At 42.3% G+C, this 21,119-nt stretch overlaps 3 protein-coding genes across 3 annotated transcripts in view; 1 reads left to right on the top strand and 2 right to left on the bottom strand.

Moving 5' to 3' along the window:
• Nucleotides 1-395: 395 nt before the first annotated feature.
• On the bottom strand, nucleotides 396-2,700 carry LOC109521150 (leucine-rich repeat-containing protein 19-like). Its single transcript, XM_019878812.1, has 3 exons — nucleotides 2,569-2,700; nucleotides 1,127-1,310; nucleotides 396-973 (listed from the first exon to the last, which is right to left on the bottom strand). Exons 2-3 carry the CDS (start codon nucleotides 1,287-1,289, stop codon nucleotides 579-581), a joined length of 558 nt encoding a protein of 185 aa, XP_019734371.1. The 5' UTR covers nucleotides 1,290-1,310; nucleotides 2,569-2,700; the 3' UTR covers nucleotides 396-578.
• Nucleotides 2,701-3,805: 1,105 nt separating this feature from the next.
• On the bottom strand, nucleotides 3,806-5,526 carry LOC109521181 (transmembrane protein 125-like). Its single transcript, XM_019878842.1, has 2 exons — nucleotides 5,087-5,526; nucleotides 3,806-4,720 (listed from the first exon to the last, which is right to left on the bottom strand). The coding sequence occupies exon 2, from the start codon at nucleotides 4,707-4,709 to the stop codon at nucleotides 4,020-4,022; it is 690 nt and encodes a 229-aa protein (XP_019734401.1). The 5' UTR covers nucleotides 4,710-4,720; nucleotides 5,087-5,526; the 3' UTR covers nucleotides 3,806-4,019.
• A 4,290-nt stretch (nucleotides 5,527-9,816) lies between these two features.
• The window catches only part of LOC109521321 (low-density lipoprotein receptor-related protein 8-like), a 73,580-nt gene continuing 62,277 nt past the window's right edge, over nucleotides 9,817-21,119 (top strand). Inside the window, exons 1-2 of the mRNA XM_019879125.1 lie at nucleotides 9,817-10,108; nucleotides 10,464-10,580. Coding sequence (XP_019734684.1) covers nucleotides 10,042-10,108; nucleotides 10,464-10,580 — 184 coding nt within the window. The 5' untranslated portion in view covers nucleotides 9,817-10,041. The remainder of the gene's footprint in view (nucleotides 10,109-10,463; nucleotides 10,581-21,119) is intronic.

The raw sequence follows: 21,119 nt of genomic DNA, 5'->3' as shown, positions 1-21,119 counted from the left end.
GTGGGGGGGCATTTAGGTCAATATATCTTGACAGAAGTCACAATTTGTATATTTGCATGCAATGTGCCATACTACATGTTCTCTCTGCGTGGGTTTTCTCCGGGTACTCCGGTTTCCTCCCACATTCCAAAAACATGCATGGCAGGTTCATGGAACACTCTAAATCGTCCCTATGTGGGAGTGTGAGCCCAGATGGTTGTTCGTCTCTGTGTGCCCTGCGATTGGCTGGCAACCGGTTCAGGGTGTCCCCTGGCTACTGCCAAGCCAGCTGGGATCCAGCTCCACCCGCGACCCTTGTGAGGATAAAGCGGATCAGAAAATGGATGGATGGAGTTTACGGTCCCGTTCGTTCTTTCTTGGTGAATCAACCACTCCTTTCCCAAACTGGGAGGAAGTTTTATTGCCTTTTGGACAACGCTGCATATCAGATGTTGAGTGACAAAAAAAAACAATACACAGATACAGACACACAATCATATTTATCGAAAGGTTGTTGGGTGTTTTTGAAACTGTCTAGTGATTTAAAAAAAAAGCAAAAAAAAAAAGCATTAAAGCACCCACCGTACTCATCTACAGTCTCACCCTATTGTGAACTGCAGATCATCATCACTGTCCTCTATTCCATACTCCTCCTCGTCCTCTTCTCCTTCTCTCTCAGCCCGTTCTTTCTGTCCGGTTTGGATGTAGTTATCTTCAATGAAGCCGTCGTCATCATCCTCCAATGTGCCGAGGGTCCCTCTGACCGCTCCTACTCGACCTGACACGCTGCTTGGGAATGATACCTCCTCTTGGCCGTACTGGCTGACCCCATCAGCCTCCCGGAGCAAGGAGTGCCTGTAGCTGGCTAGGAAACGATGAAAGACACGCAACTTGACCGCCATGACAATGACAAGCGAGGCGGCAATGGCCGTGCCCAGTCCAGCGGCCAGATACCAATGCGTCGAATTTGGGGTGTTGTCTTCATTCGTGAGACCTAAGAAGGTAATAGGAGAGAAAAAAAAAATGTGTGAGGTAAAACAATAAACGCATGGAGGATTTCATGAGCGTCGTAAACAGGATTCTTGTAAATGTGCTGCTCGAGCTCAAAGTTCTGGAACACGTCTTGTAAAAATGTGGGTTGACTCACCTCGAGTGTCAGTGGCGTTATTGTTGGCGGGATGGTCAGCCTCCGTCAGAAGGCGTCTTTGAGCGGGACCCTCGGCTTTGTATACGGTCCCGCAATGTGCTTTTCTGATCAGTGTTTCACAAAAGGAGAGGGCCACAATGATGCTGCAGAGCCACTGGAACATTTCTCCAGCCTGCGAGGAAACCTAATCAGACAAAAAAAATTTTTTTTTTTTGGGACTGAGGATAATACAAGTGCCTTTCCTCTTTCATAACGCCTCTTGGATTTTTCGGAAATGCTGTCCAGTGAGAAACCAAAGCAACTCTGATAGCCACAAATTGGAAATTGAAGTTTCTGAGACAGATGGCGCTACACTGGCGCAAGTTGGGGCTCCAGCCTCATCAGAAATCTGTTTAGCCCCAGTTCAGCCCCTCCAGCATTTTATTTAGTCATATAAAATATATTTATAAATAAGTATCTCTGTATTGGTCAAACTCCCATTTAGCCCCATGAGAGAAAAAAAAAAATCCTGGAGCTATCCCTGATTTCAGGTTGTTTTTAGTGGAAGCATATTGCTTCAATGTTAAGTATGATATCAATATCACGTAATAACTTTTTAACAGGATAAGTTATCACGTGAATACGGTTTACAGGATGGATTCTTCTTCTTGAATGATGTAATGATGAACAATTCTGGCCCCCCTCCAGCTTTGAAGTTGCACACCCCTATTTGAAGGTATCTCATTCCACTTCCTTAATCCCACACTCGAATATGTCTTTCATAGTTTAGCCTTTTATTCCTGAGCAAAACAAAATGCAGCATTTTTTTCCCGGCTACAGGTCACAGCTGGCAGACCCCCATGAGCGGCTTTTTACATCTTATGTCTTTTCATCACATGACTGTTTTTTTTTTTTTTTTTACAGTCTTATTGAAGAGTAGCATCGTTTCATAGCTTGTAACTTTGATTTATAAGGCACAAAAAGTACTCCGCCAGTGACTTGAATGGAAAGAATTTTTTTTAACCCCTTTCCTGCGTCAATTATGATAACCTTCAACCTGATAACATGATTGGCTGTCCACTGTCGTCACCGCTGTCCCTGAAAGGGTTAAACAGTAAATAGCCACATGCAGGAATTGTGGAGAAAGAGGCCGGAGGTTATTTCCTCGGAAGTTCCTCTTAATGTGAAAAATATCCCGTTTTTATGGAATGATGACTTATCACATCTTCATGACATTCGTTTTAAAATGTGAAACTTCAACATGTGAAAACTGTGAACTTATCATGTAAAGAATGAAACTTATCACGGTAAAATATGTACTGTAACAAAGGTAAAAGGTACCTGCAGGTGAATGTTAAACATCCATCTGACCCAAATCAACCAAGTTAGTAATACTGCTGTCCTAACCACAAACATAAACAGACAAAAGTGCAAACAAATAGAACCAAGTAACGGTGACTTACCAAGTAGTGATTTTTTGTGTGGATATTTAAAGTTCCCTGTTTTAGTTTTTAAGAGTCTTGTTTTTCTTCTTCCACCGTTTTACCTTCTGGAAGAACAACTCTTAGTGGGCAAAGGTTGCAGGATATGCCATAACGTCAACCTTTCTAAGCCGTGCCCATAAGGCAGAAGTGTTAATGAATAACATTTTATTTTGCTTTTGCTATTTGTTAACATGTCTTTGCTTTTTCACTGTTTCAAACCAAAATAGAATGCAGGGGCTCTGTTTTCGTCGATGGGCACATGTGGGCTAGGCATAAAAACAAACACATCATTTTCATGCCACGGCAAGTCGAGGTTTGGGAATTTGGCATGTTTATGAGCAGTTCTGAGTTTTCGATGACACACCTCTGGCAAGCCTGACCATTTGATGACAGAAAGTAGGTCTAAGTTGTGGCGCAGGTGGTGTCACCTGATTTTGGTGGATTTGACGAAGGTGCAGGCAAAAAAAATTCTGCACTTGTGTGGTGCATGTAGAAACGTTCATACAGTTTGCTCCGACAGTAATAATTAATGGTGACCAGAAGCCCCCGCGAAAGGTGATGTAGTTTGAAAAGGTGTAAATTCAAAATGAATACCAATGAAAACAGGAAGTACTTTCAGCTCTGTTTTTAATGAAGATAATAGAATGTCAGTCATCTCCAATCCTGCTTTTTATGCCTACAAAAAGCGACGGCTGTTTATTAATTTGAAAATATACAGCTTTGGGCATGATAACTAATGTATATGTTGAGTTGATAAATTTGTTAGTTCGGAAAAATGTGATTTCTTCACTGCCAACACAAGCGGTCTAGTATTTTAGTGTTATCGATTGCTCTTGCTATTTCTCAGCATGTTGTATTTAAATGTGTTTGAAGTGTTTTTGAAGATCTTGAAACACAGGTGTTAAACTGAAGGCCCGGCGGCCAGATCTGGCCCGCCATGTCATTTTATGTGGCCCGTGAAAGCAAATCATGTGTCTCAACTTGCATGATCCTTGCTAAAATGTGCACCGAAATGTCAAATTGTCATGTGTCATGAATAAGAAATGGCACTTTGCAATAATTGTGTTGTCCTGTTTGCACTCACTTGAACTATAATTGAACAAACTATTATAGTTGACTGATTTACAAATTAGTAATCCTAGTAAGTTTGTTCTGTACAAATAATAATGCGATGCGACAATTAAAAATGTTTTTCAACGGCCCTCCGAGGGTGCCATAAATGTTAGGGGGTATTTAAATTGGGTATTTCGATATCACAATTTAATTGCGGGGGTGGTCTGGAATGTAAACCGCTGCGTAGGTGGGGTGGGGTTGGGGCTGGGGGGGGGATCACTTTGGAAAATTATTTCAAAGTGAGAACAAGCTGAAGGAGAAACAACCGTGTTTCGATACCAAGGTCCACTCTACAGCACATAGTTGCTTTGACAATCTCAGATCAGGCTTGTCTCCCTCCCGGCCTGGGTCATCGATCCTCCTGAGACACGAAAAACACTGGCAGACCCCCTTCCCAGCCTCCTTGCGCCAATAGCTCTTCTCCTCCTGGCGTGCTCCCTTCTTCTCTTCAGGTAGACCAGCACGCCGTATCCCACCACAGCCAGAGTCATGCCAAGTCCTACGGCCATCAGCACCAGACCGGACACCAACATATCATCGCTGTCATCGCCCCCGCTGCTGACTGTGTCCACGCACAGTAAAACCGTCCCGCACAGCATCACTGCCAGACCCACAACCAGGATGAGCGCCGGGTCAGCCCGTCCGCCGCTCTTCAGCTGGTCGATTCGGCGCCGGCTGTGCACGCAGTTCATGTCCTGGATGGCAGAGCTGAGAAGCTGCTTGAGCAGAACTGCTAGCGAGAGGAGGCACAGCGTGGTGCCCACCACGAGACGCCACTCGCTGGACTTTCCGGAGCTGGTGGTCGAGAGGAAGCCGACGCCGCCCAGGCCCAAACCGATAATGAGGGCAACCGAAGCACAGTAGCAGACGAGGGACTGACGCGGCTCTCGGAACCACCACAGCTCAATCTGGTCTTCTAGGGACCGCCGTTGGAGTAGGTCCAGGTAGCGGCTTGGAGGCTGATGAAAAGTGTGACGAGGCTGGTAGAAGACCTGCATTTCGGGCATGGCGCCGGCGCCTGACACCCATCCAGGGCCCAGAGTTCAGGTAGTGGAAGAAATCGAAAGCAGTTGAACATTTCCGCATCCCATCCTGCGACACTGTCCAGAGGCTAGTTCGGTCCTGATTGTAAACGATCTCCCTGCGATCGTATGGCTCATTCAACACCAAGGAATCGTTGTGCTTCAATTTGGTTGGCAGATGAAACTCAAAATAGGTGTTTGATGAATTTTGAGTTCTTGCGGCAATGGAACCAAAGCAAGTCAAGAAACGGTTTGACCAACTCCAATAGATTGCAAAACTGCACAAATGTTGCTGAAGGAATCAAAAATAAAACAACCAATTTGATCCTGAACATCAACATCTGACAGGAAGCGTTATTTACCTCCATTTAGTGAGTCACTTTGAAAGATGAGGGTCACGTGTCACCGTCCGTCCATCTGCATTCCATTCTACAATATTTGCTCAGAGGCTTGTTTGGTCTTGATTGGAAATGATCCCCGAGAGGAACCATTTCAGCTGCTGTGACAACATCTTCAGTAAATTCTTCCCGATTGGCCGACAGATGAAACTCAAAATAGCTGCTCGGTGAATTTTCAGTTCTTTCAGCAGCGAAAGCAAAGCAAGGAGAGAAACGGTTACAGTGACACGGTGGCAAGAGCCTCCGTCATCACCGAGACCATCCTGCTCTTAGCGGGTGACGAGCCCCCCACGCGTCATGTTGTTTCTCCCGGTCCCTGGCAGACAATGTCCGGGTAAAAAAAGACAGGTCACAAATATGGGGTTAGATCATAGTTTGAAGATTTGCTGCACAATGACCCCACACATGAGCAGGACGCTGACTGATGAGCACACTGACTGTGTTGCCGAAGGTGGCTTGTGTGTGTGTGTGTACTGGATGATGTCAGCAGGGCACAATAATGCCATTTTTGTGATCTGTGAAGAATGGCATCACACTCACACAGCTGGACTGCACGGTTTGGATCAAGTGAATGCCACTTGTCATCAGGACGGTGCTCACGTAAACATGAGCGTATTCATGGCAAGAAAACTTGATGAGGAAAAGCAGTGGGAAATGAGAAGTCGGTCTCTTCTTTGCATGTACAACAGGTTGCATTCTTCTAGGTAGACTGTGGAGTGCGTTTGTGTTTACTTTGTTTCTTGTCAAATGATTCGTTCCTGTCATTTTGGCAGAAAATCTGTATCAGATTCACAAATGTTTAATTTGACAGATATTGACAGATATTACAGGCACTTTCTCACCAATTCACTTCAATTGAACAACTCCCTGATTGTACACTGTAAGACAGGGGTGTCAAACTCATTTTTGTCACGGGCCACATTTTAGTTTGTTTCATTTGGAGGGCCGCTATGACTGAAACCATATACAGAAGTCAAGAATAACAGTTTATTCATCCATTGTTTACGTTACTGTCATAAGGGGTTTGGAAAAAAGAAAATGCTTAAAGTATCACTCTTATTTATTACAAATGGGATTTTGAAATTTTGATGCAGCGACTGCGTGCATCCTTCTGTCCACATTGAAGGGTATTACAGTATGATGATACAATACAGTGCTGTTAGATCCGTTCGTCTTTATATTGCCGACACATAATGTATCTGACACACATTCTAAAAGGATTTGAACGAAATTAGACAGACGGGACTCAAATTTCACCGCATAGAATATTGTACAGTTTTTGGTAGAGGGTTAAAGCTCCAGTTTGAGAGCGTAAAATATGGCAGAGTGTATATTGCAATTACAAGCAGCAGAGGGCAGCAGAGGAGCGTGCAGGAAGCCCCAATGTGGCAATTCGTCACTGTACAACTAACACATGTAAGAGGGTCCAACCACCGGAAAAAGACGATGAATTCGACAAACAAAGGCTTCATTTAATTTCATTTTATTCAAGAAGCCTTACGCAAAGTGCACAGTGGAGTTTACTGCCGCAAACTGCAATTAGAAACTTGACGCTGGCTCATTTGCATACTCAAGGGTGATTGGAAGTTGGCACAACTTGATATACAGTACTTTATATTTTAGGGGGCAAGCAAGATGATAAGACAATAAGAACTGGAGCGGAGGAGAGAGGCTTGAGAGAATAAAAATATGTGACATATAATTTATTTTGGGGGATTTAGTTTGGGGAAGGGGGCAACATTTATTTGAGGCGTCCAGGCCCTCTCTTGCCCCTACCTAGACCCGGCCTGGTTGTCATTATCACAAAGGGTGCAGGTGGTTAAGTTTGAACAGGGATTTGCATCTCCTTTAATAAATATCATTTGGGCCCCGTATTGAAAATAATTTAAAATCAATAATAAAAATCCCAGAGTCCATGAACGACTAGACCTTGAAAATGAAGCATTGAAGTGGTCATCATCACTTCCATGATTGTTATATACAGTATGTGCATTTTATTTCATGAAACCATGACTGTGGAAGGTATGATAAACAATGACATAGTACACAAACACATCCTTTGCGTACAATGATTTGGAAGTAATAATTTAGATTGATGTTACCCGAATGAATGAAGGAATGAATGAATGAATAAATAAATGAATAAATAAATGAATGAATAAATAAATAAATAAATAAAACAATTATCAAGCATTCTTTGTTCGAGATGGATTTTTTTTTTTTTTTTTTTGCAGTTGTGTTCAGAATAATTGTGAATTTGGTGAAGCAAAATTGGAGGAGGATCAATGTTCTCCAGGGAGTGACCATGTAGCTCCGCCCATGTCTCCACTTTCAACTGAAATCAGGAATCACTTCTTGGGACAACTAGCTACAGGTGAGGACACAGATTTCTTCTGAAATTGTAATGCTACGAAGCACAACCAGTCCAGGCAGCGAGAAAGCAATGCAGTCGCGCTCGACTTGTCCATGGCACACCTGCTGAGCTGGCTGAATTTAGTTTCAAAGCACGGCGGACCAGTGTGAGCGGATAAGAGAGGATCAGAAGGTCAAGCAATTTTGTATCCCTGTGGCGCTTTTGTGCTCAGGTTTGTGGAGAATTTGTAAAATCACGATGAAAGTTCCTGGAGGACTGCTGGACGATATGATAGATTTGAATAGCGGATGAAAAAAAAAAAAAGCAAGAAAAAGGCCTGCTTTGCTTTGTCTGAGTATTCAGCTCATGACTCCTGTGCGATACCTCACCGTGTTCAACAACTCTTTTATTAATACATACCCTCAGCAATAATGTGATGTTTCTCATTTATATGCAAATAATGTGAAGGAGAAGCACGGGGAATATGGTTTCGAGCAGGAGCGTGAACTGGAAAAGGACCCTTGTTCGTCGTCCATGAACAAAACGGAGGCCTTCTTGCTCCCTCTTTGTACAATTAGGTGATACTTAAGTGCAGATGAATGTGCACCCGGTTGTATTTTCAAGGTCCGGTGACTTCCAAGCTTGCTTCAACAAGTCTTTGAAATGTAGGCCACAGCATAATCACTTATTTTAATGGCGAAAAGCTCAACGACGACTAATCCCCATGTCAACTGCAACATACAAATCCGCATGCGTGCATTTGGACAAACAACTCCTTTGACAGCCAATAAAGTTCAGGCGTTGGTGAGAGGATCGTAAATCGTAGGGGGCCTGTTTTTATGTGTTATTTTTTTTCTCTAATTATGTCATTGTCTATATTTCTCACAGAACCCAAAATGGTTAAGTTGTCATGAATTAAGGTCTATATTCACCTCTAAAGCTGTTAAAAGCTCTCGTTTTCGCATTTCACCATCCTCTGTGAAAAAAGTTCTTGTTGAATTTACTCCATTTTATTTCGTCTAGTGGTTGCATGAAATAAAATCATCTTGTAGATGTAATATCTATTTGAAAATATTTATTTGGATCTAGATGATTTTATTTTGGGCAGCCATTGGATGAAGTCAAATGGAGTGGATTCTACAGGATAGCACGGTCGATTCCGGCTCCAGCCTTTCTGTGTGGAGTTTGCATGTTCTCCCTGATCCTGCGTGGGTGTTCTCCGGGTACTCTTAATTGTCCTCAGGTGTGAGCGAATGATTGTTCGTCTGTGTGCCTTGCGATTGGCTGGCAACCAAATGAGGGTGTACCCCGATGGCAGCTGGGATAGGCTCCAGCACACCCGCAACCCTCCTGAGGATAAGCAGATTAAAAAATGAATGAATGGATAAATTAGACCCATTTTTTTCAGTGTAATTTTTGTAACCAGAGTGTCGAGCATTTTGCTTTCCGCATTATTCTATTCTACAGTGTTACCTCGACTTACGAACGTCACTTCATACTTTTCAAATTTTCAAGTTACGAAATGTCTCAACGGGAAAATATTGCAATCCGAATAGAAATTTCAAGATACGAAAGGTAAAAATACAGTACGGGCTGCTTCTCGCAGCTCCGAGTTTCCTGAATGCAACATACTTAGAGCTGCACTACCATTGGCTATTACCGAGCATCATCCTTGCATCCCATTGGCTAAGAGAGAACGTGTCTCGTGTGTAGATGGAAAAATATATGCCGATGCAGCGTCCTCGTCTTTCGCTCCAATGGCCAAGAGGCGTTCGGATAGTTTTACGTAATAATAATAATAATAAAAATACATTTTATTTATAAGCGCCTTTCAAGACACCCAAGGACATTAAATGTGAATCACCCAGATAGTCTTCACCAGTCCAGCGATCACTCATTATGCTGATGTTTGCCTTGGACATTTTCCAAGGATTGTTAAAAGCCGACAAAAGCAAACTTCCTCGGATCAGTTCTTTACAAACCGCCAGGCAAAAACCATTACTGAGAGAGGAAAAAGAGGGCAAAAAAAAAAAGGATGAGGACACATGACCATTATTTTTATTCTTTACTTTATTTGTTTTTTTACATTATGCACAACTCTCATTTATTGTGCAATGATCTAATTGTAACATGTATTTGTTACATATTTTGATGCATTTTAGAAAACATTTGTCTGAATTTTAGGGGGAGGGGCTTGGAAGGGATTAGGGCATTTACATTGAAAACGCGTCTCTGCTTAAAATATTTTCTAGTTCAGAAATTTCTTCCAGAACCAATTAATTTCGTAAGTAAAAGTAAGACTGCATTCTATTCTATTGTATTCCAGTCCCCGCCCCTTTGTGGTGTCGTGCCGTGGGCGGCCAATGAGTTTGGAGGTGATGATGTGAGTGGGCGTCAAGGAGGGAGGGGTCGGAGTGGATGCTTGGAGGTTGTGATTGTGGTGGCGTGTGGGATTTTTTTTTTTTTACAACGGCGGAGACGTCCTCGCTACGAGAAGAGCAATTTTTCTTTTCCTTTACGGGCTTTGTCTGGTGGACGTGAATGAGACGCATCGCCTCTTCCGGAAATGAGGATGGACGTGAGGATATTGTTACTTTTTTACATGGCCGTACCGAGGCTTCTCACCTCAGAAGGTCAGTGTGTGTGCGTGTGTGTGTGGGGGGGACATGAAAGGAGATGTGCGTGGATGCTGAATGAACCTGAGCACACGAGGATGCTGGTGCGCGTCATTTGTCCGCTGGCTATCTTGTTTCTGGGCCTATTTATGATATCGAATTGCGAATTTGTTTATGGACTAGTGTTACTCCCGCACGCACAACAAATTTAGGACATAATGCACCCCGCGCTCGCCTCAGCTAATTGACCTTAATGCGTGCTGTATGTTAATTAGGCATTCATTTGCAAATGACAGTTGGAGCAGCAGACATATTCGTTTGTTATTCTGCTAACCCCTCTTGTTGTGTTCCCCCCCGCCGTCTCCCCCAACAGTGACGGAGGAGTGCGAGGATGGACAGTTTCAGTGTGACAACAAAAGGTGTATACCCACTTTGTGGAGGTGTGACGATGACGACGATTGCTCGGACAATAGCGATGAAGAAAATTGCCGTAAGTCGCCATATCGGACGTGTTGCAGCTTTGTTGAACTGACTATGATCAAATATTGCATGGAAACACAACAACTTGACTTACGCTCACCTGTCAGAACATAAAATACATACGCACACAATACAAGAACTGCATTAAAAAAAAAAAAATCAGGCCTTGCAAAGTGAACTCGATAGTGGCATGATCACAGTCGCACCAGAATGTGAACATAACATCACGTGCTTCGGGTAAATGCCTTGTTGTCTTTCAAAGCTGGCAGAAACATCCAGTAAAAATAAGATTCATGTTGTTTCCTGAAACATTTTAAATTATTCCGCAGAAAACATCTCATTGTTATTCATGACTTGACCCGTGAGCGAGACATTATAAAAATACACAGACAAAGAAGGCCGCCATTGTCTCTTGAGTTGAACACTTGACTTCCCCGACATGAGAGCGACATTTTGGGATGTCAACACGTGCGATTTGTTAACCCGGAGACCAATAATTAGCCTTAAGTGGAACATTAGTTTCGATTATAGACAGTTTGAGGAACATAATTAGTTTGCTAATGTCCTCCTATTTCAGTCGGTGTGTGTCAGAAAAGTACCAGGATTGAAATCACCAGAGATATCTTTCAAACCCAAACTACAAACTCCGAGTTTTCGCCTTCCATGTGGGCTAGACGAGCAACCCGCACATCTACAAAATTACTCGACGCCGTTTGCTTTCGTTCAGTGTGTGAGAAGAGATGAGAATTGTGGCACGACAACTTGTTGCTGCTTAACCATGACTCATTACCCTGAGCATCTGATAGTTCCTGGCCGAGAAGAACATTGACATTCTAGGGCAGGGCTGTTAAACTCATTTTTGTCGCGGGCCATACTGTAGTGACTGTTTCTCTCGGAGGGCTGTCATGATTATGAAAACATATAAAGAAGTCAAGAATAAATTGAAGGTTCATTCAGTGATTGTTTAAGTTAGTGTCATGAGCGGTTTGGTAACAAGAAAATGCCGACAATATCTCTCTTATTTATTACATATGCGAAACTGAAGTTTTGGTACAGATTTGAGCAATTATCATAGAAGTTGACATGTTTGATTTGCTTTCGCGGGCCACAACTTGTTGCTGCTTAACCATGACTCATTACCCTGAACATCTGATAGTTCCTGGCCGAGAAGAATGTTGACATTCGAGGGCAACCTTCCTAAGATCTGGCCCCCGGGCCTTGAGTTTGACACGTGTTCTTGGGCAACTTTCCTCCTCACCAAATCCGGCTTTGTTGGAGTTTTTTTTTTTTCCCCCTCTCTTTCCCCAAGTTCAAAAGTGTCATCAAGGTGACCCTTTTTGAAGAAGTGACGATGGAGTTGTGCTGTATTCCGGAAGAATCCTTTCACAAGAGCATGAAGGAATGACAGAATAGTGTTTTGGACTCCAGAGGGATTATTTTGAAGGGGATAGTTTGTCCTTTGAATCGAACTCTTTTCTTTTGTGATGCCAGTCCTGGAATCTTTCTGAGATACTTTTCTATGTCTTTGAAAGGTGATTTCACTTTTGTAGAGTATAAATGATCACCTCAGATTGCGCTGCATACACGGTAAAGACATTCACCAAGCATCTTGGATGTGTCGTCTACATGAACAAAAGGGAATTGCGCTTTCCTTTCTGACGTCGAGCCAGTGGCCTATATTTCTGAAGAAGCCGTGAAATGGTGCCAAAGCTGAATCCAAGCTGCGCGTTGCATGTTTTCCCGTACAGCTCTGTTCTTTTGTGTCTGGGTTAATTATGGCTCAGGAGGAAATCTTGCACCTCCTCACATGCAAACATGCATGCCCACCATTTCTACCCACTTGCCTGTTTGCCTCGAGCTCCACACACAATGCCGCGGCCTGACCTGATCTGCGTAGCCATGCTGGCCAAATGTTTTAATTGGCATTCTCACCGTAAAAAAAAGTAGCAGCAGAGTTGACACGCTTTGCTTGCTTACACCGAACGTAGCATGTTATTTAACATCGGTTTTGCCGTTGAATTGTAGCGTGACAGCCAACACGGGGACAGAGAAGACAGCGCTGCTCCTCTGTTTCCAACTGTGTGCACACAAAAATCATTTTCAGTCAGTTACTGGCTCCATGGGTGGTTTCCTGTTTGGGAAATTCCATATCCAGACAGCTTTTATAGTACGTCATGTGTGACATCTGGCATGACACCTCCAGCGCAGATCCTGCTTGTCAAACACCGACCCGCAAGCAGCAAAGTTAAGACTACCGGTACTTGTTTGAATTCACCTTGTCATGCGCACCGGGCACAGATTCAGAAATCCAGTTAGACTTTTTTAAACATTTTTGGGTGATCTTATTTTCAAGTCTCTTGAAAAATATTGTAGACCAGAGATGGAACGGCAAATTAAATTCTTTCGAGGGTCAAGGGTGTGCTGGAGCCTATTCGGACCGTCTTCGGGCTGTAGGCGGGTTACACCTTGAACCAGTTGCCAGCCAATCGCAGGGCAAACACAGACCAACAACCATCCACGCTCACACTCACACTTAGGGACAATTTATTTTAGAGTGTTCATTCAGCCTGCCACGCATGTTTTTGGAACGTGGGAGGAAACTGGAGTACCCAGAGCAAACCCACACAGGCCCGGGAAGAAAATGCAAACTCCACACCTCTGCACTGTGAGGCCAATGTGCTAACCGTTCGCCACCATGCCATAATCGCAGATTTTTTTTCAGAATTTTCTTCCATATTAAAAAAAAAAAAAGATTGTTTTTCTCCCCATTGGCCCACCGCCTTTCATGGAAAATTGAATTGAGTGTTTACCTTTTTATTAAAGATATTTTTGGGTTTGCAAAAAAAAAAAAAAAAAAACTAAAAAACTCTTAAGTTGTTGGGATATTTTTTTGGAGGGGACAGACACCTACTCATACTGCAATAGCTGCAAGAAACAAACCAAATCTGAAAACCATTGCCGTTTTTACCATCGTGTCGTCATGTAGAAATAGAAAGTGTCGGCTTTCCTGCGTGCACATCCTCATCATGGCGCTCAGATCCGGTGAGTGGCCTTTGGGTGGACTCGCAGCTGTCTGCCGCGGCTTCCTCATCATGTCACCAACCGAGCCGGTTTTGCTTATCTGACAACTCGGCAAATGTGTCAAGTATTACAGTACACCAAGGCATTCTCTGGTGGTTGCTTGCCGTGAATCCGTTCTGGTTGGAGGCGGGCGCACCGAAGTGCAGCATCTTCTGTGCAGGGCAAAGGTGTGTGCTGAGGGACTTTGGCTTGTAAACACAGAGTAAATTCATAGTTTGGCAATGGAGTGATTTTTTTTCTTTTTTTTTTCACGAGGGTTGCTGAATAGCCAACCTTACTGTTACACTTGAATTGCATTTGAAATAACGACGAGTGACTATATATATGAATAACTTTGCAAAATTCCGGCTTTGAATGCTCCTCCCCATATCCTCTCCTTATGCATCGAGTGCATGTTGCCCCACTAAACCACCCCCCAGACTGCGCTCATATCCCTCCATCCATCGCCCCATCCCCCCACCCTTCCCACTGAAATTCCCCACTGACCTTCCAGTCTCTGCGTGCACCCATACATTCGTAAGCACACTCCCACTTGTGCATGTACACCGGTCCGGACCAGTGCTTAGATCAACATGAATAGTGAAACAATGAACGTCAGTGACTGCCAAATGACACTCAAGATTACAAGGCGGAATCCACGTAATCTCCGAATGTATATTTGTCAGTACAATTTGCGAAGGATTAGACGTCAAAGCTGAGCCGTCTTTTGATTTGTGTGTTGTCAATGGCAACACAGGCGCCAAATTTTGTTGTTGATTGTTTTTTTTTTTTTGCACTGACATGGAGCTGTAGTTTCATTCTGGCCTCGATTCTAGAAGTATTCTATTGCGCCCGGGTGCCTCTTTGGGCACATCTGCTCTGCGCTTTTCCTCTCATCTTTAGATGTGATAACGATCTGCTTCATTGGTCGTCATGAATTTAACATCTGCAACTTGCAGGGGCGGCAGAGTCAGCGCTAATCTGCCGTCACTTTTTTTCCCCTTTAATGCTGAGGGCCATGAGGTCCAAGGCCATGTTTGAAACCGCCATATTTCCTTCTCCTGACTGTGTTTGTGTGTTCTGACCGTACGAAGGCGTTTGAAACGTCCGCCTCAATGTCAAGGAGATCTGCTTTTAATTCTCTGTTGTAACATCTCTGTGTGGAGTTGACATGTTCTTGCCTGTGCTTGTGTGGCTTTCCTCCATTGTCATGTGCATGGGTGGTTGTTTATGTCTCATAATTTTGGAATTTATACTTTTTTACCTTTTTATTTCATTTTGAGTTTGTCTTTTTAAATGTTATGAGATCTAATTCCTTTGGTCATATTATTATTATTATTCTTATTATTATATTATTAAATTTTTTAAGAAAATGATTATTTTTATATTTGTTTAGTTGGCTTTTATTTTTTTATTTTTTTTTAGAAAATGTTCTTTTTAATTTAGTTTTTATTAGTTTTAGGATTAGATTTTTTTTATTTGATGCATTTTCGTGCAAAAGATTAAAACAATATTGTGGTAAGTGTTGTGCAGTAAAAATTCAAAAAAACTATTACTTTAAAAACATTTTTTAAAATCAAATACAGGTAATAATGGCGTTTCATTCACTCAACCACTTTGCACTATGTAGTGATTGACTCATTTGTAATTTCTTATGACTTTATTTTTATTGTTATTACTTGCAGTACTACAAATTCAGTTGCCTTAATTTTTAAGTCCTTCAGGTGCCTCATCGGGTACACTTGAGGAAAAACCAACTTGAATGGGATTTGTTTTTCCACAATTTTTTTCCACATTTTCCAACACATTCTTACCTCAAAGCTTGCCCGTGAAAACTCTTTATCCCCCAAATACGCACATATAAAATCAAACAAGCACACTGCAGATTTTTGTCCCTATTGAAAACAGATTTAAAATATATTCAAAAAAGAGTTAAATGTACCCTTACTTATTTAACGCTAAAACAGACAGACAAGCGAACAAGGCACCGCAATATTTTCACCATTTCATTTTCGCATTTCAGCAAGACTCTGCCGCTTATCTCAGCGCGGCTGGCAGCGTGCTACTTGTGTTCCGTGCAGCGAAATACTGACATCCTTCCAAGGATGCTGTGGCTCACGTCAAGAACGTTTCCTGGCATCTGCCGTGTGACTCCATTTCCTCCTCCGTTGGTCCGACGTCCAACAAGTGCAGACCGTTGTGTTTGTTTTACTTGGTGAGCCCTGCGGGCCCTCTGCGCTGGGTGGGATTGCGGGGGGGCTCTCCATGCAGCATGCCCAAAGTGATCATTAGGAAGTCTGCAACACCAATGAAGCTATTAACCGAGATTAGTGCATGTCGTTTGAGCAATGATGTAGAGAGAGAGAGAGACGAGAGAGAGAGAGGAATTAACGGCTGGGGATAAAACCTCACTCAGTCCGCAACCTTTTATCTTGACGTCCCTCTTTTTTCCCCATAAATTTATCCTCATTAATGCTCCAAAAGGGGGCATTCTTGCTGCATTACTTCTCCCAAATAGCAGATTTTCCAGGGGACACTATTAGCACGCCTTGTATGAAATTTTCTGCCGAACGTACAGTTAAAAAAAAAAAGTAGAATTTCATTTCTCATTTTTTAAAGTTGCGAGTGTACTGTATTAGCTTCCGAGTACGCAAAGTCCGCTTGACCGCCATCGCTGCTCAACCCTTTCATGCACCCTGTAACCTGATTACGGTGAAACTCCTCTACAACGAAATCATGTTTGCAGCAAGAAATTTTTCACAACAGGGGGTTTTTCACTGTAGCAAATTTGATCTCAGATGTAAACACACACACACACACACAAACGTATGTGTACACGCACGCACACACAAACGTAAGTATACTCTTTATTTTTATTCCAATAGTGCATAAGTATGAGCATACACTTATTTGACACTTTATATAGTCAGTGTAGAAAGGAAAAAAAGGGAAAGAAATTGCGAAATTTACGGTCAGCATTCACTTTCACTTACATCAATTTCTTGGATAATGTCTTTTATTTTGCTTCCTCCGTTTTTCATTTTGATCACTTTTACCCTCTCTTCCAGCGTCAGAGCTCTTCTTGTCTTAGCTGCTTGACATCCAAAGGTCAAAGGTGTATGGGGGGCAGGAGAGTGGGAATGGTGTTCATGCATGAAGATTTTTTCACACTACGGGGTATTTTCGCCCATGTAGGGTTCATTGTAGAGGAATTTCACTGTACATGATAAACTGTCCAGTGTAGTGACCGCCGTTTCCTGAAAGGCTTAATGGGGGAAAAAAAAGTGAATTTGTACTGTGACTATGAATTTCGCACAGTGGCAGTTCTGTCTTATGAACTAATCCAGTCTTTCCGCAGCACGCCTACTTTCATCGCACCCAGTTGTAAATGCAACTGGCAGCGAAAAATAACACCGTGTCGGTCCCCTCAGCTACAGACCCAGCTAAAAAAAAAAAAAAAAAAAAAAAAAGACCCAGCCCGCGTTATTGTGAAACCGAATGTAAACCAAACACAGCAGTCAGATGATATGAATCATCCATACGTTTTGGCCGCCATTTTCTTTCGCGCTTGTCCTCATTTGAGTCAGTTGAGTGAGTTGGAGCCTGCCTCGGCTGAATTGAGACGACACCCTCTTTTGGTTGCCAGCCAATCGCGTGGCACGCACGAGAATTGACACTCGAGCTGTCTCTTTCGAATACATTTAGAACAGATAAACCGAATCATCGCATCAAATTCGAGTTTGTATTAATGTGTTTTTACAAATGCCTTTTTTTTTTCTCCCCCATTCCTGTTCATGGTTGTTGTTTACTTGGTATTATTTTGTGATGAAAAAACAATAACGAAGCAAGAATGAAGCAATATCACACGAGAGTGTTTTCATCTTCTACTCAACAATCTTTTTGAAACCGATTCCGTTACTAGTTTGGTCATTGTTTTTCAAAATAACAGAAAATATCTTACTGTGATTAAAAATAAAAGGAAATCAGTCTGCTTTCATGAAGGACTACCGAAATCGGAGACTAATTACCGTTGAAATGAGAGGAATTGGACACTTTTAAGTTTAACAATGTTTTGAAACGAATGACTTGATTATCAAAATAGTTGACGATTAATTTGTTCATCAATTAGTTGCCGATTAATCAATTAATTTTGACACCTCTAATTCACATACACACATCCATGCAGGATTTAGAGTGCAAATCCATTTAATATAGTAATTAGTAATATTTATGAAATGAGGGTCAGGTTCAGGAACAGGTGGATTTTTTTTTTCTGAAAGGTCGCAACTATGATTTGCACTTCATAGTAAAATTCGTATTGCGAAAGCTCTTATGGATCAAACTAAACAAAAAATGAAAAACTCAAAAACCTGATGTGCTACAAAAAAAAAAGTAGTCATTTTGAAAAAAATCAACATCAACAGTCCATTTAGGGACACATAACGGCACTGTGTCTAATTCAAATTTTAAACTTTCTGTTGCCCAGTGTTGTCAAAATATAAATGTCAGATGAAAGAAGAGCAGTTTAGCTTCAAGCTTTCAATCTACACACACGTTGACGCCAAAGGCCATGGCTTTACTGTGACGGTGTGCCTTGATGGCAAAGTCAGGGCTCAGAAGTTTAGCAGAGCAACTCTCCCCACTGCAGAAGTGAAAGAAAATGTGATGAGATGAACGTTGGGGGGGGCGGGGGAAATGAGTTTTTCCTGACCTCTCAAGCTTTACGGAGGTCCATGATGATCAAAGTTGAGTTGCTAAGCTCAGCCTGGAGAAGGGATATGCTGGAGCTGGTTAGCTGCTGCACAAACTCATGCACCCTATACGGCCAGGCTGAAAATGGCTGCAGACGAAAAACTCGTTGACTGAAACACTTGATGTACATGGACAAGCGGAACTGAACGAGAGCGTTTTCATTGGTCTGTATTGTGAACAGAAAATGTCGGAGCTCCATGCAAATTATTCCCTGAGAAGAAGAATAGAAAGCGCTTCTAAAGATGTTGTGGGTCAGGAATGGGAGCAAGGAGGAGGGGTGCTGCCGTGTCATTGATTTCTGAGAGTTTTTGGCCATGTTGTTATTGTAATGCAATCAATAATTAAAAAAAAAAAAAGTCCAATAGGTCACCCTTGAGGTTGGGTCATTACACGTCCTGCTGGGTGCTATTGTGTAAGTCGACAACAGAACAGAAAAAAAGAGAGCTCGCGATCCCCCAGAGATGTAGTCAGAACAATCACCATGGCAACAAGGTCGCAATCTGAGTGTGGAAAACGAGATCAAGGGAATCAGAATTTTCAAGAGCCGCCGTAAATGACAACGCGCTTTATGAAGTTCACTTTTCCGGCTCACGACATAAAGCAAAGCCAACAATAAAATGAAAGAATGTGATAGCTGTCGATTTGAGAATGAATGTGCTGTAGATTGTATTACTGTATACAAAACGTTACTTTATTACAGCCACCGAAATTGAAGATTGCGATGTCGAATCTCAGCAGTTGAAACTGAAGCCCCAGAAAATGAGTCACGGATTTGGATCGTCTGAGGCGAGCATGCACGGAAGAAACGTCATTAAAGTTCCTGCTTGGTCACTTTCGGCATTTTGAAGCTGCAGTGGGTGTTTTCTCTCGCTCTCTTTTTTTTAAATGTCAAATGACCATGAAAATAGACTACATTGAATGTTTGAGAAGGGAGCTCATTTGTAAAATGGGATCTGACACAAGTCAGTCCGAAAGTCGCTCTCACCTTCCTGATCATTGGTCCATTTTCAGCAAATTCACCGCGAAACGTCATTAAAGTTCCTGCTTGGTCACTTTCGGCATTTTGAAGCTGCAGTGGGTGTTTTCTCTCGCTCTCTTTTTTTTAAATGTCAAATGACCATGAAAATAGACTACATTGAATGTTTGAGAAGGGAGCTCATTTGTAAAATGGGATCTGTCACAAGTCAGTCCGAAAGTCGCTCTCTCCTTCCTGATCATTGGTCCATTTTCAGCACAGTCAATGTAATTTACATACGGCCTGGCCTCTCTTTGGCTGTTTGAGCCCATTTTTCTTTTTTTTTTTTGTCTCCCCCCCGCCGTCCTTTCTGACTGAGGCATGTGTGTGTTGCTTTTTGTAAATGAAGGAGAAGAAAATGAAAGGCAACATTTGTAATGGAAAGTGCGGAGAAGCAGAAAGAGTGTTGTCGCACGCGTGTGAGAAGTGTTTGGGGTTGGTTCAAAGACAGAGTGAGTCTTAATTACGCCGCCGCCTTGTTGCTGCGAGCAGATTTACTCGAGCAAGAGAGATTTGACCTCGGGCAGTATTACAGTTATGCAAATTTTTATCCGCAGAGGACAATGTATCATCGTTATTTCAGTGCCCGGTCATGGCAATTTGAAGGCCTCGGTCTTGAGGGCGGTGAGGGGTCCTTTTCGGTAAATTTGTTCTGCAGCTGGTGTCGAGCTCCACATTATTGGAGGGAGGTCTTTGCGAGACAGATATGAAGCCAGAAAAGAAAGGAAAAATCAGAGACGCGTCTCATTGTCAAATCTGGCTAAAAGGCTAATTTCCTAATTCCCATTCGAGTTCATCTCCCCTTTGGAAAATAGGCTCCATTATCCAGCATGACACAGATTTCCTGACTCGAGGGCCACTGTGCTGTGGGCCGTCTCGATGTGTTTTCAATCTTTGGTGACCAGGGCTCATGACGAGCGATAACGAATACGCTAAATCACAGGTGTCAAACTCAAGGCCCGGGGGCCAGATTTGGCCCGCCATGTCATTTTATGTGGCCCGCTAAAGCAAATCGTGGGCGTCAACCTCCATGATGCTTGCTAAAATGTGGACCGAAAGGCCAAATTGTCATGTGTAGTAATGTTTAAATTTTGTCATTATTTTGCTACCCTGTTTACACTCACTTATATACAATAATTGAACAAACAACAAACAAATAATTGACTGATTTCAAAACTAGAAAGCCATCTTTTTTTTTTTTTTTTTGTACAAATAATAATACGATGTGATGACGAAACGTTGATTCGGTTTCTGTCGTCCCGAAAACTCCGAAGCGGCCCGCGACAAAAATGAATTTGACACCCCTGCGAGTCTCATTGGTTTTCCAGTTGCCTGATTTGTTTGTGTGGCTTTGAGCCCAAAAAATCCCATTCCGTTGCAGTTCTCGTTTCAAGTTTGTTCAAATAATATAATCCTTCCACAACAGTAGAAAAAAATAAATATATAAAATATTGTTAAAATAGTATCAATTTTACTTTGTACAATGTCTAACACTATAGTGAGTATGCTTGAGTTCAAACTTTGCACTGGAGAGATCTATTGAATGATTTAACTATATTTATAAATCTTGTTTGGTCCAAACAGATTTTGCACAATTATAGTCTTTCAAAGAATTTGAGTCATCTGAATTTTATTATTTTTTTTTTTGGAAACATTTTCTTGTTTTTAAATGATCGGCTGAATAATCCTGATTTCAGTTAGTACCAAAATAAGGGCGATGAA

This window comes from Hippocampus comes, unplaced genomic scaffold (assembly GCF_001891065.2).
Source record: "Hippocampus comes isolate QL1 unplaced genomic scaffold, H_comes_QL1_v1.1 scaffold85, whole genome shotgun sequence".
Taxonomy (NCBI): Eukaryota; Metazoa; Chordata; class Actinopteri; order Syngnathiformes; family Syngnathidae; genus Hippocampus; species Hippocampus comes.
Note: the sequence above shows the minus strand (reverse complement) of the source record. Positions and strands in the feature narration are given on the sequence as shown.

What these genes read in the sequence shown, in the direction of transcription:
- LOC109521150 (XM_019878812.1), bottom strand. Translation starts at nt 1,289, where the DNA reads ATGTTCCAGTGGCTCTGCAGCATCATTGTGGCCCTCTCCTTTTGTGAA. An exon ending in TAACGCCACTGACACTCGAG is followed by an intron (nt 974 to 1,126) that starts GTGAGTCAACCC and finishes TTACCTTCTTAG; the next exon opens with GTCTCACGAATGAAGACAAC.
- LOC109521181 (XM_019878842.1), bottom strand. Translation starts at nt 4,709, where the DNA reads ATGCCCGAAATGCAGGTCTTCTACCAGCCTCGTCACACTTTTCATCAG.